The sequence below is a fragment of the Crocuta crocuta genome, unplaced genomic scaffold, assembly GCF_008692635.1.
Source record: "Crocuta crocuta isolate KB4526 unplaced genomic scaffold, BGI_CrCroc_1.0 scaffold788, whole genome shotgun sequence".
NCBI lineage: Eukaryota > Metazoa > Chordata > Mammalia > Carnivora > Hyaenidae > Crocuta > Crocuta crocuta.
In genome coordinates this window covers 1,124,946-1,140,773 of record NW_027530636.1, presented here as the reverse complement: position 1 = coordinate 1,140,773, position 15,828 = coordinate 1,124,946, and the positions used below count along the sequence as shown (strand labels likewise).

The 15,828-nt window shown below is 51.9% G+C and overlaps 1 protein-coding gene across 1 annotated transcript in view; it reads right to left on the bottom strand.

The window, feature by feature from the left end:
• The window catches only part of SH3RF3 (SH3 domain containing ring finger 3), a gene marked incomplete at its 3' end in the record, with an annotated part of 106,240 nt that overhangs the window by 30,855 nt on the left and 59,557 nt on the right, over positions 1–15,828 (bottom strand). The window contains exon 4 of the mRNA XM_077768545.1: positions 14,056–14,409. Within this exon, the coding sequence (XP_077624671.1) occupies positions 14,056–14,409 (354 nt within the window). The remainder of the gene's footprint in view (positions 1–14,055; positions 14,410–15,828) is intronic.

Here is a 15,828-nt window from a genome sequence, read left to right as displayed (position 1 = left end):
AAGCTTGGCATGCTTGAAACACTGGACAGAAAGGAAAGGCTGGGGTGACAAGGGGGAAGCACCCAAGTGCTGTGGAACCAGTCCATTCATGGCCCCTTGGGCCACTGTACACATTCTGGTCTTTGCCTTGAGGGCAGGGGTGCTCTGGAAAGTGGTAGGAGAAAGGTGGTGAGAGCAGACCTGCATCTTACAGGGGGACCACAACGTCTCAGCCATGCTGAATTCTGCCAAAAGGCCAAGTTAGTTGAAGGGCAGGAGGATCCCTTCAACATGGGAATGTGGGCATGCACTCTGTTTACAAGGCTGGCAGATGGTACTGCTGGGTGACCCAGGTGATTCATGCTCCCTGCCCCCATTTCGCAGGACACACACACATGACACGGGTCTGTGTAGGATTCACATTCCCTGCAGCCCTCTGCCCCAGGCCCCAGCAGGTCGACCCTTGATCACTCCCTGACCTATCCTATTGTCATAAATCAAATCCTGCTTGGTTGTGTCCCTTGTGACGTGGTTGTGCAGTGGGGATGCCCTGAGTGGGGCTGCCCAGCTTACAAACTGGGGAAAGCAACTGGATGGGTCAGGGGCTTGTGGGCCAGAGCACTTCCCACAGCCCCCGGTCCTAGTTTGGGCTTGTGGACAAAGCTCAGTTCTAAAGAGGGAGTGGGGGGTGAGGGAGGAAGCCTGGTGGTCCAGCAGTTTCCTGTTGGAAATGAATCTTAAAACATCTCAATGAGGCAGAATGAATTCACAGAGAAAAATCTCTCAGCTGTGCTTTTTATAATATGAAAAACCTGAACTAGAAAGCAGCCCAAATGTCCCCTGGCAGAAGGTTTGGTGGCAGATGATGGCTTGGGCCCCACAGAGACATATGATGGAGGGATGTGTAGGGTCCATCAAAGAATGCATGTATTGGGGCACCTTTGTGGTTCAGTCGATTAAGCATTGACTCTTAGTTTCAGCTCAGGTTATGATCTTGAGGTTCATGAATTTGAGCCTGGAAATGGGGTCTATGCTGATAGCATGGAGCCTGCTTGGGACTCTCTCTCTCTCTCTCTGACTCTTCTTTGCTTGTTGTGCTCTCTTTGTCTCAAAATAAATAAACATTTAAAAAAAAGTTGCATGTATTTTGTTGAAAAAAATGTCTGTAAATTTATATATCAAATGATAACACTGGTACTTATGGTATTTGGAATTTGGGAAATGTATGTTCAAATTTTTCATGTTAATATCAGTAAGTGACCATGATTTTCTGATGCATTTTCTGATACATATAAAATGAATAACAGGGCTTAAGATCACACCCTGGGTGATGGTGATTCCATGCTTCCCTGGATTCCACACATGCCATCTTTGTAGTATTGCCAGAAGTCCTCAGACTAGCAGGGTGACCCTTCAAATTGGCCACCAGGTGACTGTTGGCAGCATCAGGTAGGCAGAGGGCATCTGCTGGGCAGCAGGAGCCACAAGGACACAAGGTAACTGACTTAGAGCCCAAAGCTATGACCCTGCTTTCATCAACATGCCTCCTGTCCAAATAAACTCTCCTGAAACAACTAAACCAGTCTAAACCAGCCTCTCACATGCAAAGCACTGATGACCCAAAGTGGGGACAGCTCTGAGTCTTGCTGTGCCTGTAAGGCAACCTTCCTGGGGTCTCCACTGCCCAGTGTCTTTAAGACACTCAAGCCAAAATCCAGCAGGAGGCAATAATGTCTGTGGCCAGGACAGATAAAGAAGATTGACTTCCACCTGCTGGGCAGGGGGAAGGCTGGCTGGGACTGGGGGCGGGGCCAGAGCCTGTGGCTTTGGGACTCCAGTCTGTCATAGGGAAAGTCTTTGGCTATGATAAGGCAGGTTCATATTGTATTCTTTTTGGGTGACTCTATATCGGACAAAAACTAGGGTTCAGCCCAGGCAGGGGAGCACACCTCAATCTGGGGGAACCAGCCAACAACAAGGGGATCCTTGCAGCGACCGACCCTATAGAATGTTTGACTCCAGCAATCCTTTTGGGCTCATGTTCAAAAACACAGCCCACAAGCTTTGAACAGGAGGCAAGTGTATGTGAAGTCAGCTGGCTGGTTCAGAGGTCAGAGATGATGCCCCCATCAAATAAAACTGACCATAGTGTGAGCCAACAGGGGGACACATGTCACAGAGCCTAGTAATGCTGCTCCCTGGTGCCACTCATACCCACCGCCCTCCAAGGACATGCATGGGTCAGGAGGCTGGAGCACAGGCAGGCTATGTAATTCTGTGATCAAGGCAAACTGCCCTTGATCTTCCAGGCCTCCTTTTCCCACCTATAAAAGACAGATCCACCAAGACAGCATGGGTGAGTGGCTTGCACACTCCTGGAGTGGGCTGTCACTTCTTATGGTGCCCTGTACAACTCTTCATAGTGGCCTCTGCTGGTGGAAAGCCAGCGTCAGTTTCTGGCTGCAAGCTGAGGCCATGGACCCCAGATTCTAAATTGTCAGGTTGTTACCAGACACCAGAGGCCCAGATGTGCATTTTAATGGGGTCCTTGAGTGGTACTGGAAAACAGGCTATTTTATTTTCCTGCTGGGATTAATAAGAAGGAAAAAGGGGGCGCAGGCTATATGGGGGCTCCAAGGCACTTTCCTGGATACACTGGCACAGACTAATACCCTAAGAAAAACATCTCCTTGTTTTATTTTTAATATGAGTCCAGAAAACACTGTCATCACCCCAAGGAGCAGTGAAATGAGCATGTTTTATTCATCACACACTACCACTCTGTAACAGAGTGTAAATCAGACTCTTAGGTACGTGCTTTCTAAAGAAAACTTTAGAATGAAACATTTTGGCCTGATTCTTTTGCTTGCCTCCAAAAAGTGCTATAAACAGCTTGCAGGGCCACAGGGTCGACGGATGCCTCCCCACACCCTAGCCCAGGGGGTTCGGGGAGGGTGGGGTGGGAGGGCCAGCAGGGCTGGGAAGGGCAGGGGCCTGGGCCGGATGCGCTCATGCTGGCAGCTCGAGGTCAAGGGGCCAAGGAGCTTGAACAAGATGGTCTGTCCCAGGAGAGGAAAGGGTCCATGCTTTGTGCTCACATAACCTTCACTGCTCTCTTGTCAGCACTCAGGAAAGCTGGCTGGCTGCCTAGAATGGAGTCCAACTCGAATACTGCCCCTTGCCCATTCTCCTCCCCGCAGGAGCTTGCTCACCAGCATCTGACCCCAGCATCTGAGCTACTGACTCCAGGTTTTCACGAACAGACCCCTCCCTTAGTCTCCGTGGTCTGCTCAGGGGTTGACAGACTTACCTGCAGCTCAAATCTGGCTAGCCCCTGCTTTTGTAAATAAAGTTTTAATGGCATCCAACCACACACACCCATTTGCTACTTTTACCCACAAGGACAGGAGTGAGTAGCTGTGACAGAGATCACATTGCTCTAAAATATTTGTTATCTATCTGGCCCTTTACTGAAAAGAGTTTGCCGACCCCTGCTGTAGGTGTCAATACTGAAAGGATGAACTTCTAGCTTCTGCTCTCATCTTCCTGGATCAAAAAGCCACAGCTGTGCCAAAATCTCTTAACAAGGTGTCCCCAGAACATTCTTAAGGGGAATGGCCAAAAAAGAAGGGTAGGATATTGGAGAACAGTATCCACAAAATGGCTCCAGGTTAGGGGATAAAAATCAGCTTGTCTGATGGTCTTAACTACAGGAAGGTGCCAGCAGCTCCTGTGGACTCCCCCACCTTCTTTGTGTGAGGCTGTGGGACCTAAGGCATCTTCATTTGGCTTTGCGCAAAATGTGTATTAGTCATATCCCAATGACCTATCTGTTCTGCCTTCAAACAGAAGGTGCCTCCTACATAGTGAGAGGCTGCAAGTGGGACGGGCTTAGAGAAACTCTTCTCTTCAACTCTAATTCTGTGTGTCTGTCCATCCACCCATGCTTCTGAAAGCCCCTTCACAGAAGCTCCACACAAGGCAAAAGGGGCAAACAGAACTGTCTTAGTGAAACTCACAGGCTGTAGTGACATTTTGAGAGCTGGTAGCTATCCTGGCCCAGCTGTGTTAGCTTAGGGGACAGGCGGGAGGGCTGGTCAGGGATGGCTGCAAGAGTCTCCCACCCCTTACTGCATCCAGACAAGGCCTGGGGGTGGGGGCAGGGAAGGGGCAGGAGGGTGTGCTTTGGCAAGTGGCTAGGGCTGGTGGGGGCAGGGGTAGGTAGCTAGATCAGGGGCAGGCGGCAAAGTTCTAAACCTCCTCATGGCCCTCCTACCAAGAAACAACATGCCTTTGTGCCAGAGCCTTGAAGGGAGGTGGAAGACCCCAGAGGATGTCGACCTCAGTGATTCTTGGTGCCCATTCTTGCCTCCTTTCATCGTTTCCTTCAGGAAGCAAAGCCACCCTCCCTTTTCTGATCTGCCATGGCCCTTCCTTTGTGCTCATCTATGGAGCTTCCTCTTTTCCACCCTCCATGGCATGGATCTGTGTTCTTGTCTCCTGGTGGCTGAGTGGGTCCTAGAGGCTGGGGTCTATGAGGAACCCCTCTTTGTATCTGCCACAGGCTACTGTTTTTGTGGTTGTTTGTTTACTTGCATATTTTTGAGACAGAGTGAGTGAGGGAGAGGAGACTGGGTGAGAGGGGTAGAGGGAGGGAGAGAGAGGGAGAGAGAGAGAGGGAGAGAGAGGAAGAGGGGGAGGGAGAGGGAGGGAGAGGGAGAGAGAGGGAGAGAGAGAGAGACTTAAGCAGGCTACATGCTCAGTGTAGAGCCCAACATGGGGCTCTATCCCACAGCCCTGGCTGGGATCGTGACCTGAGCCAAAATCAAGTGGACACTCAACCAGTTGAGCCTCCCAGGTGCCCCCATAGGCCGCTGCTTTAATAAAAGCTCACCAAACTTAAGAGGCTGGACTGAGAGAAGCAGTAGCTCACCTGCATTTCTGGGACAGTACGTGCCCATCCAGAGCCCCTGGGTGCTCACCAGGTGCCAAGGTGACAGCAGGGACCTTCCCTGATGTGTCCCTCCCTCATCCACCAGCAGATGGCCTGAGGCACAGAAAGAAACTGCGGATATGGCAGCTCCTGTCTTGTCATAGTAGCAAAAGAAATGTGTTTGGTACTTGATACCATAGATGAAGAGCCTGGCAGCTAATGAAAACAGCCAGGCCACGGTTCTCTGTCCCTACCTTGAAGGGCACAGCTGGTAAGTCAGGGATACACAGAAACCCTCAGATCTGCAAAAGAAAGCTCTCCTTGCACAAAGTCCTCAGGATAGGATTTTTTTTATTTCATCCCATGTTCACTTGGTACTGTTTTTTGGGGGGGCTCCTTCTAAAAACATGGAGTTAAAACTATAACTTTCTGAAAATGCTAATAAGCACCAGCACTCTGCCCTGTGGGTGAGTGATGGAGGATGCCGAGAGGGGGTCTGGGGGGGCGGCCCATGGCAAAGATAAGACCCAGCCAGTAAGAACAGCTGCATGGAAAGTGAGTGCCTGGTGCATGCCCCTCTTATGGCAGGTGGGAGGGGGGCATTTAGAGATGCCCTAGAAGCTTCCAAGTGCAGTTCTCCTAATTACTTCTTAGATGCTGGAAGACACTCGAGGAGTGTTCCCTTTTGATGTTTTTCCTGCTGAATTTCAAACACTTCCCCTTCCATTGATTTCAAAGGGCATTTTCCTAATCTCAAGGGTTTCTATTTGCTTATGAGAAGTTGATTTGTGAGCCATCTGGCTCTGACACCACACACGGGATCTGATGAAGGAATCTGTTCGTGGCTCAATGGGGTCAGCCTGAGTATGACCCTGGCCCCTTCACAGACAGAGCCCAGAGCTGGGTAGCCCTTCCCAAATGTGGAGTGGTCCGTCCCACAGAATAGCATGCACCACACAGATAGTCCAACAACTAGCATCGAAATGCTGCCTGTGGGTTTTGTAAGTGTCAGCTCTTCCTGTCTGCAGATGGACGTTCTGCCTCTTCAAGCCTCCCAGCCCCTGTTAGATGCAGACATGCTGGGCACAGAGGTGTCATGGGCCTGTTCACTGCTCCTCCCTATAGGCAACCTATGGACTACGCCTCTCCACCCCTGCAAGTAGAGTGGGGCCACTGCGCATTTCCCTCCCCTGCCACCATGACGAAACATTCTAGACCAGAGGTCAGCAAGCGTGTTCTGTACAGGGCCAGAAAAAGTCATATAATCTTTGTCACAGCAATACAGCTCCTCTGTGTGGACTGAAACCCTCTACAGGTGATGTGTGAATAAGCAAGGGGCACCGTGTTCTACCGAAACCTTTATTTACCAGACTTGGCCTGTGGGTGTCTGCTGACGTCCTGGGAAGACAGCGCTGTGGGTCAGATAGACACACAGAGTGGGTAGGAAGTAAGCCTCCAAGGGTTTGGGGCTGCTTGTTACTGTAGCATGATCTGGCTCATACTGGTTGATACAGGGCACTCCAGAGCTATGTGAGCCCATGGAGTTCCCTCAGGTAGCCTGGTGGTGACTTCTCTCACTCACTTGGTTTCCTGTTTGGTTTATGAGGGAATGGTTCTAAACTGTGACTAATCACCTCCTAACGTGATCCAATGATCTCTATAAACAAATAATTTGATTTTTAAAATTGAAGTGTGCCTGAATAGGCTCCTCTCTGTCTTCTCCTCTGATAACCCTCCCTCCCCCTGCAGAAAGGAGATGCATGAGTGCTGCTTCATTATTCATGAGGAGTTGAGCTGACCCTCTGACCTCTCCTAATGGCAGGGAGAAATAATTCATAAAGGGTGCAAATGTGAGCAGGGCAGGCCATCTGAGGCTCAGCTGACCATGTACCCTTGGGAGCCCCTCAGCTTGTCACCCTGCAGCTGTATCCCCTCTGCAACCCACATAGATCGTGAGCCCTCAGGGAACTGGCAGCAGTGGGAAAGCCATGTGGAATTTCTGGCATCACGTTAAGTGTGAAAGACCACTCAGTATACAGTGTGGCTGACACAGGCCCCTTGCCCACCCAAGGATAAACCGAATGGGTATGAACTCTACTACAGGCCAGGTGCCATGATACAGAAGTGAATGACACCCAATCTCCACCCTAAAAGACTTGAAGCTCAGGGGAGTAGCCATACACACAAACGACAAAGGCCACACCTTCCATGATAAATGTATGGAAGAGTCCTGTAGGTACAGAGGAAAAGAGGGAATGAATTTGGTTGAGGGAAGGTGTCCTGGAGCCATGGAAAGCTACAGAGGGGAAGTGACTGCTTCAGATGGCTGCAAAGGGTCAGCAGGAATTTCCTATCCAGGGTCGTGTCTGGGTGTTGTGCTGTGGGCAGGACGAGAGGGGAAGATGGTGAGCAGGAAGGAGACAGGCCAGGCACAGGTATCAGTCTGGGTGAGGGGTGAGCCTGAGCCTGCCAGTGTGGGGTGCACAGTCTGGGCAGCCTGGACAATAACTGGAAAGTCAGTCTGTGGCAAACTCTGAATGACTCTGCAGGCTAAGCTAAGGAACTTGAATTTTATCCCAAGGCAATGCAGAGTCTCCAGAAGCATTTGTGGAAAGACCAGCCCGATTACATATGGATTCCAGAGGAAATCCCAGAAGCAGGGAGTTAGGAATCAGTTGATGGTGAGCTGATAAGGGCTCAGAGAAGCCTGAACCAAGGCAGGGGACATGCCATGGAAAGAGGGACCCCATGGGTGGGGCTGGGACTGCTGGGCTTGCCCAACATCCATCCACGTGCTTCTTCACATGTCCCAGCCCCTTCCAGTTAATTCAGGGCTGAGTGTCCAGTTCTAGTGAGTGAACCAAGAGGGTAGGTGATGAGTACTGTCTCTAGGCTGAGGCAGTTAAGTACACAGGGGCTTCCTCTCTAGACCCCTCTTCCTGCTGGAGGCCATGTGCTGTAGACGACACAGCTACATGAGGAAGCAGGGCTGGACACCACGGGCATGCCATTCAGGAGGGCCGCCTGACCCACTGCACAAATGCATGATAAATGCTACCTGGGTTAAACCACACCAGCATCAGGAACTATTTGTAACAGTGGATGAGCTACTTCATCCTGACTAATGGCATGAGAGAAATGCTTCAGAACTAGAGCTGACACTTCCTTGGATGGCAGAGGTGACAGGGAGAGCAGAGTTTGGAGGACAGAGCGTCTTAGCTTTGGGAATTTGGAGAAGATGGAATAAAGAGGAGGAAGTAGGTGTGAGGACAAAGGAGAATAGTTATTCTCTCCTGACATGGATTGATATGGAGTACCTCTCCAGGGGAAGCTGTCAGGCAGCAGAAGGAAAGACTCTAGAGTCAAGTAAGGTCTGGGGAAGCAGAGTTTAGAGAGTTTGGGGGTTAGCTGTTGGCTGGATGAGAGCCCCTGGGTATGTATGTGGGACACAAAGGAAAGACCAGAAGAGCACTGATGTTCATGTGGGAGTTGGAGGAAGAGGGTCCAAGGGCAAGAAAAGTGCTCAGAATTTCGAGTAGGGTCCCAGAAGTAAAGGGAAGAGAAGCTCAGGAAGGGAATCTTGCTCACAGCATCCAGAGCTGCTGGATGCCAGCTGGGGATGTGAAGCAGAGACACAGAGCTGCTGGTGGCCTTGGCTGGATGGATGTGGGCAGCAGGGGTAGAGGTAGAGGTCAGACTACAGAGTCCCGTGCATCCACTGTGAGATGGAAGAAGTGTGTTCCCAGGGGCAGGAAGAATGAGTGGCATTTGGAGGAGACAGCCATGCTTCTTCCCTGGATGGTTTCACCATACTTATTCTACAGGTCAGTCCATGAATCTGAAGCCTAGCAGCCTTGTTTTTTAGGCCATTCTCTTGTTTTGGGTCTGGGGGAAGCATTTATATCAGGTGGCCATTCGTCCGATGCAAGGTCCCATGATAATTTTTGGTGGGACATAAGCCTGCATTTCCTGAACTGGAGCCAACCACAGTGGTCTTGGACAATGGAAGGCAGGAAGGAATAAATGCATTATTGGTAATAATAATAACAACAAATAAGAGAAAGCAAGGCCTCTGACAGTCCGTGAGAGAAGACAAGCAGGAGGGAGCAGCCTTCCCCGCCGTGGCCACAGCCTGGCTCTGCACCTCCGGGAAGGGCAGCAGGGCAGGGCACAGGCAGCCACCTGGCCACCGTCCTTCCAGTCCCTGTGCCCCCAGCTCTCCAGAACTAACCCCGGGGCCAAGTCGAGACCCTCTGGACTCCCACATGGTGAACAGAAACCTCACGAGAAGGCTGCTGCCCGACAGCATACTTCGCGGTGAGAAGGGCGCACAAATTCCAGAACCTCCCATGTTTCCACCCTCCTGTCAAGCTCCAGACTGGGGGAGGACATGGAACTGGTGCCTTTCAACTTGGGCCAGAGTCAAAAAATTCCTCCTGTTCTGCTTGAGGACTCCCTCCTCTGACCTGGCCTGACCTTACATAACTGCCAGGTTTCTCCTTTTCTTTTCATCATGGCCTTTTCTGCCATTTCAGGGTCAGCATCAAAACAGCCTCAGCCACAAGCCTCTTTTTGTAAAAGGCCAGAGAGTCCACACTGTAGGCTCTGGGCTATTTCTTCCTCTCCTTTTCCTGTCTATCCTCTTTTTTTTTTTCCTTTTGAAGAGAACAACCCTTAAAAACATGCAGATTATTCTTAGTGCCAGAGCCATACAGAAGCAGCCCCACCAGGCGCAGTTTGCCAGCTTCAGGCCCAGCGCAGCGTCCTGGCTGCACAGCTGACTCACCTGTGGAGCTTTAAAGGGCTCTAGTGGTGACATGGCATCTTTTTTGGCCTTCCCTCCACCAGCACAGGAGTATGCATCCCCTGCCTGTTGCTGTGACAGCAGTCTGGGCCCACGTCTTGGCTTTGAAGAGGAAGCAAGCTCCTCAAGCTTCAGGAAAACACTGCCTCTCTGGCTGGGGCATCAGAACGAGGCCCTGAGCAGACCTGAGTCTGCCTGGTCTGGGGGCCCAGTGCAGCTCCCAGGCCCCAGTGACTATTACACACCATCCCTGCACAGGCCTGGCTGATACAATGTGCCCCTCTTTCCTCTCTGACTCAGGGGTGGCCCCTAGGATTGGAAGGTTTTAAAAACCTCTTCTGGTGGTACTGCACACACCAGATAGGAATCCAGGCAGCCAGGATCCATAGCTCTGTCCTGCAGCAATGCCCCATGGCGGCCTCCTTTACGTCTCCCGCTGTCCCCCTCAGGAGCATGGCTCCGGCCTTCCCTACTGATGAGCCTTTGGTACTGCACACAGATCCTGTACAGACAGGATCACACTACATTTCTATAGAAAGCCTCCAGACACCACCATCTGCAGCCCAGTGAAGGGAACTGTTGTGGGGTGACCACTGTCCTGCTGTGCCCAGACGGTCCTGGTTTTAGCACTTAAGTCCTATGTCCCAGGAACCCTGCAGCACCAGGTGCAATGGGACTCAGGGCCCAGGTCTAGGCATGGCCTGTGACACAGCCTGGAGTGTGAGAGAATCACACTCCAGCGGTTGCTGGTGTCTGAGGTGTTGGTTCTTCTCACTGCACACAGTGGGCTAGGAAGCTCTCAGTTCCCAGACCCAGGCTGCACCCCAGACCAGCCACCTCAATGCTGAGGGTCAGGGCTGTGCTGGGGACATGTTCAGACCTCCAGGTGACAGTGACTGAAACTTCCTGCACCAGATTCTAGGAGGGATGCTTGGGTTTCCCTGGTGGGTGCATGACACAAGGGACCAGACCCCGCCTGGCCTGGTTGTCACTGGGGACAGACCCCTGAGAGGCTGACAGTCAGAGGGGACACAGGCTCATGGGGATGCTAATTGAGCCCAGGCTTCCTTGACAGGAGGTGTGGCTGTAGGCAGTCTCGGCACTATCCACCCCTTCATCTACCTGTGGCCTCTGGGCACCTCTGGGGTACAGCACAGTGCACAGCACAGGAAGAATTTCAGAGCAGAGCAATTGGCCAAAATACATGCGGCTGGGAGACCTGGGGGCCCTATCTGATGTCTTGGGGCTGGTGATTCGTTTCCCGATTCCCTGAGCAGCAGGGAGAACCACCAGAGCCAACAACATGCCCACTGAGAAGAGGTGAGCCGGTGCCCTCATTTCACCCTCTCAGCACCTGCACAGTTGCTTCATTTAATAGATAAGAAAACTGAGGCTCTGGGAGAAGAGACGGGACAGTTTTTCTAGGGTCTACAGGTACCAAGACAGTGTTGAACCCGGCTCTTAATGGCAGCTCTCTAGGCTCAGAGAGGTTCAGCAACTCTCCTAGGTGCACAGATAGTGAGCAGGGGAGCCTGCCCCTCCCCCGGAGATGCTGCCCCAGATTGCATGACGCCAGGTCCCAGGTTGAAGGAGAAAGGGGAGGAGAGAAGTGGGCAGGCTTTAGAGAAAATAATTCAGCCTTACTGGCTCTCCTGATGGTGGGATGTACCACGAAGGGTATACAAGGGAGGTGAGGTCAGTGCAGGGGAGGAGGTGAGGATGGATCAGTGCTGCCAGGGCCCGTGGGAGTGAGCCACAGACCACACATTCCCTGGACACCACTCCACGGACAGCTGTGCAGCCTGCACTCTGCTGGGACTCTGTGGCTTCAGGCTTAACGGTGCTCACTGCATTTGGTCTCAGAAGCAGGGAAACAGCTACTGTATTTTAGAGCCATTTCTATAGAAACCACAGCCTCCACACTTCCATTTCCACTTTAAAAAGGAACACAAAAAGGAAAGAGAAGATTCAGTCATGTTGGCAAGCCCCAACTCAGCTACTGAGGGGCTCTCTTGTCCATGCATCTCACCTCCTCAGAGCATATCACTCATACTGGGGTGTGTGTGTGTGTGTGTGTGTGTGTGTGTGTGTATGTGTGTCTGTGTGTGTTTGCATTCGGTTCATCTTTTTCCACAGGTTTAGAATCAAGTCAATTAAACAAAGAGCAGCACAGTCATCTCACATTGCGTGGCCCCTTTTGAGTTACTTCCACACAAGGTGTGTGTCAGCATCGGAGCCTGTCTTGCAGATGCACTCAGCTGGAGCTGCTGACTCAAGGCCACACACACCAGCCTGGCTGGAAGCAGGGACACAGGCCCAGCCTCCCCTTGTCCATCCAGCTGGCTGCTCTTCCAGGGCACACAGGCCTGATGCTACAAACTTTCTACACAACACTGTGCAATGTTCGACCAGGGTTTAATAACTGCCAGTGACAACAGCTGCTCTTGTTCTCCAGAAGAAAATTCTGTGGAACCCATGACCTAAAGTCATAAAACCTCTGCTCTTGCAGCCCAAGAAGCCCTGGGTGTGCAGGTGAGGGGTGCAAACACATGGGCAGAACTGGCCAGGGTTCTTGATGACCAGCCTTTGTTCCTCTCACAGGGGCTAGAGTTCATCTTGTCAGTGAAGACAGTCTGTGCCATAACCTGGATGGCATACTGAGTCTGAGGGGCCTGAGGGGGCTGGGGGCCAACGGAACACCTGCTGGGGCCAGCACTGCTCCAGGCCCCTGGGCACCAAGGAGTCCAGGTGCTCCTGCTCTGCCAGCCTGGAGTCCGTCCCCTCATGCCAGCCTGGCACATGGAGGCCTCTGTGGATGGAGGCATACCCGCAACAATGCTGGATTACTCTAGATGCATGATCACAAAGCCCAGGTCTGCTCCCCAAGCACAAAACTCTGGGACTGGGTCCCCCTCCCAGAGTGTGCCTGGCATGGTGGGGGAGAGGTGCCATGTGGCACTGTGGCCACCTGCAGGATCTGTGCCTGACACACCACAGCAGCCCAGGTGGCCCTCAGGTGGGCCAGGGATGGACGTCCTGGTGTGACACACAGGCCAGCAACGCCATACCGAACCAGGAAGGCACTGGGGCCAGTGGCAAAGTGGGGGGTGGGTCTCTGGGTGCAGCTGACCCAGGACAGCATGCTGGTGCCTGCAAGTCACAGTATGTGGTAGCTCACCCTTAACCCATAGCTGCTCTAGTGCCACCCCTTACGTGCCCCAATAGTTAAGTTAATTTGGGATGGGAGATAGGTGGAAACTGCTTTGCTTGACCTCTTACCCTTTCCAGTAATTCTCATGAAAGTCTAAAGCCTGGCCATGACTTTCCCTTCAAGTGTAACTGTTGGAAAAATGAGACCCAGGGTCCCAGTCCCGTCTAGCAATAAGCAAATTTGATACATAATTCCTTGTGTAACAATGTAAAGCACAAGTTTAAAAAAGATCTGTTCCCTTCTTGCCCCAGGCCTGTCTATAGTAGACCCAGACTGCAGAGTCCAGAAACTTTCCCTCTGTTCTTGTTAACTCACAAGCTGTGGACAGGAAGGCTGAGAGTGGGTGAGGATGAGGGAGAGGCAGAGAGAACACCAGACCCTGCACCCAGGCATGCAGAGCCCATGTTGTGGGGCAGGAGGAAGGTGCCAGAGAGCTCTGCTAACGTCCATTCAGAACCTCCAGGGAATACTGGAGAAGCCTGGGCCTTGGACTTCTTGCCCACGAATTACAGGATGTAGCAACCAGGATGTAGGGACTAGTACATAGGGTCTGAGACAAGCACTGGCCTGACGGACTGAGAATAAGTCCCTCCCCTTGCCTTCATCCTACTAGTGGAATGGGACCAGGGCCAAATCTAGAAACAGAAGGTATCTGTGAAAGTAAGAAGAAGAATGTAACCAAACAATATGGTTAATTCTGATTCTGAGCTCCATTGAAAGAAAACGAGGTTAGCAAGTCTTACAAAAATGCCAAAAGACACTAGCACTGAAAACAAATGGAACCCAGACTTTCTGCAAGACACAATCATATGGCACTGAATGTGCACTGACAAAGGACAACTTTGAGTGATGGGCCAATGTTAATCAAAAGCTATGCCACGGGCCATTGAGAAGCACCTTACACACCTTCTAGATCATCTTCTGAACACTGAGTACCACTCATGTGTTTATCAAGGCTTAGGAGGTCCCTGAGGCCAGGCAGGTAGAAGGAAGCCATGGTGACCCCAAGGGCACTGCTGCCACTGGCTTCCTGAGGCTGGAATGCTGAGCATGCAGCTGAGGATTAAAGTCACCAGACCCTAGGGCTGGACGCCTGGCACCTCCCTGCCCACACCCTGAGGATGTTACCTGGGCAGGAGCACTGCAGGACAGATGAGCCAGGTCCCCAATTCTGGCCGCAGCCCGGGGATCACTGGAGCTGATCAAGACTGGAGCGCTAATTTCCATGGAGTGCCTGTGACTGGTAGCCTGGGAGGACTTGTGTGTCACGCTGAGCGCGGTGAAGGAGTGGCGCTTCTTGGCATTCTTCTTGCTGTCCACACGCCGCTGAAAGGCACTGACTGCCCCTGTGCTGCTTAATGTGGGTCCTGGGGCCACACTGGCTGCTCCGCCAGGGTCGGAGGGCAAGGAGGCATGGCAGCCAGACGCGGCAGGTGGGCATGGCTTGTCCATCTCAATGAGCTGCTTGGCTGAGTCATTGAGCTATGTGAGAAAGCGAGAGGAAGGCTTCGTTAAACAGAGGTCACACGCTCGGTCCTGCCCTCCATGCTCACAGCCTGTGTCCCCAGTTCAACCCGACAACATGTTCACAATCACACAGATCTTTCCAATAGGGCATTCCTGTGAATGGTGCCAGGAATAAACACAACAGAGGCTGCAGGTGACATGTGTAGATTTTATTGAGAAGGTTTCTGGAGGAGATGTTTTTGTCTGCCCCCATGTAGACTCAACCCTCTCCCAGGCTGCCCATTTCTGGGTGTGAGATGCAGACTTGCAGAGGGCATAGGACAGAGGGAGAGGAAGAAAGAACACTCAGCCATGCACCCCACACTCATTATGGAGACAGGCTTCAGCCTGACTTGCACAGTTCTGGCCAGGCTGGCAGAAAAATGCAAGTATGTGACCAGAATGCATTCCCTAACCACTGGTGACTGTGGGTGGTGGGAATGTGTGACCTGCTGAGCAGGAATCACGGATGCTCTTTGCAGTACCAGCCTCCACTCAGGCTGTCAAGACTCAGAGCTGACATGACTCCCAGTGCATGAGGAGGTAATACTGTACTGTTTCCAGCAATTCTTTAAGGCACTGCTCCTTCCCTTTTCTCCTGACCTGTTCCACAAAGTAGAAGGGGCTTTTACAGGGAACAGTTTGCCTTTGACAAAAGTTGGATCCTGGGTGGTGGTCATCAGGAATGGTGGGATGGGTTGGAGTCCATGAGCAGCCAGTGCTAACTGGGAGGCAGCCCTCCATGCCGGCTGACACAGGGCTGTGCTGTGGCATCCAAGCCTTGAGGGGCCCTGTGCTCATGGGGGACTGGGGAGTCTCAGGTTAGTCACCCTCTAATGAGCCAACTTGACCCCTGACTCCACACTTTGAGCAAGTTTTTCATTCCAGGTGTACAATGGAGCGCTTTCTTGGTCCACACTTGGCCCAAACCAAGTTTGTACTAGAGGGGGAGTGTGGACTGATGGAAAGAATGAAGGATGGGGAGCTGGCTACTGTGTATACAGTGTGGCCAGGAAGAAGGTTGACATGAGAATCAGCTTGGGAGCATCTCCATGAGATGGGTTAAATAAATATCATTATGCTAGGTAATGCCTGCAAAATCCCATTCCTTCTCCCTCATCTTTTCACACATGGCACAAGAAATTGAGCCAATGCTAGCTAGCCCTCTGGGGAACCTACAATCAGGAAGGAACACAGCCTCTGTTTTTTGTTTGCTCCTTAGCAAACAGAAACAGCTGCAGGTGTCATAGGCTCAGGCAGGCCTGACACATTGCTTCTGTCAACACGACATGGCTCTGCTGGTGCTAGGGGTAGCAGCCACAGAGACCCCTGCACCAGTGGGCATGGGTCCCTAGTACAACTTCTTGACCATGAGGCAGCAGCATGTGCCTGGAT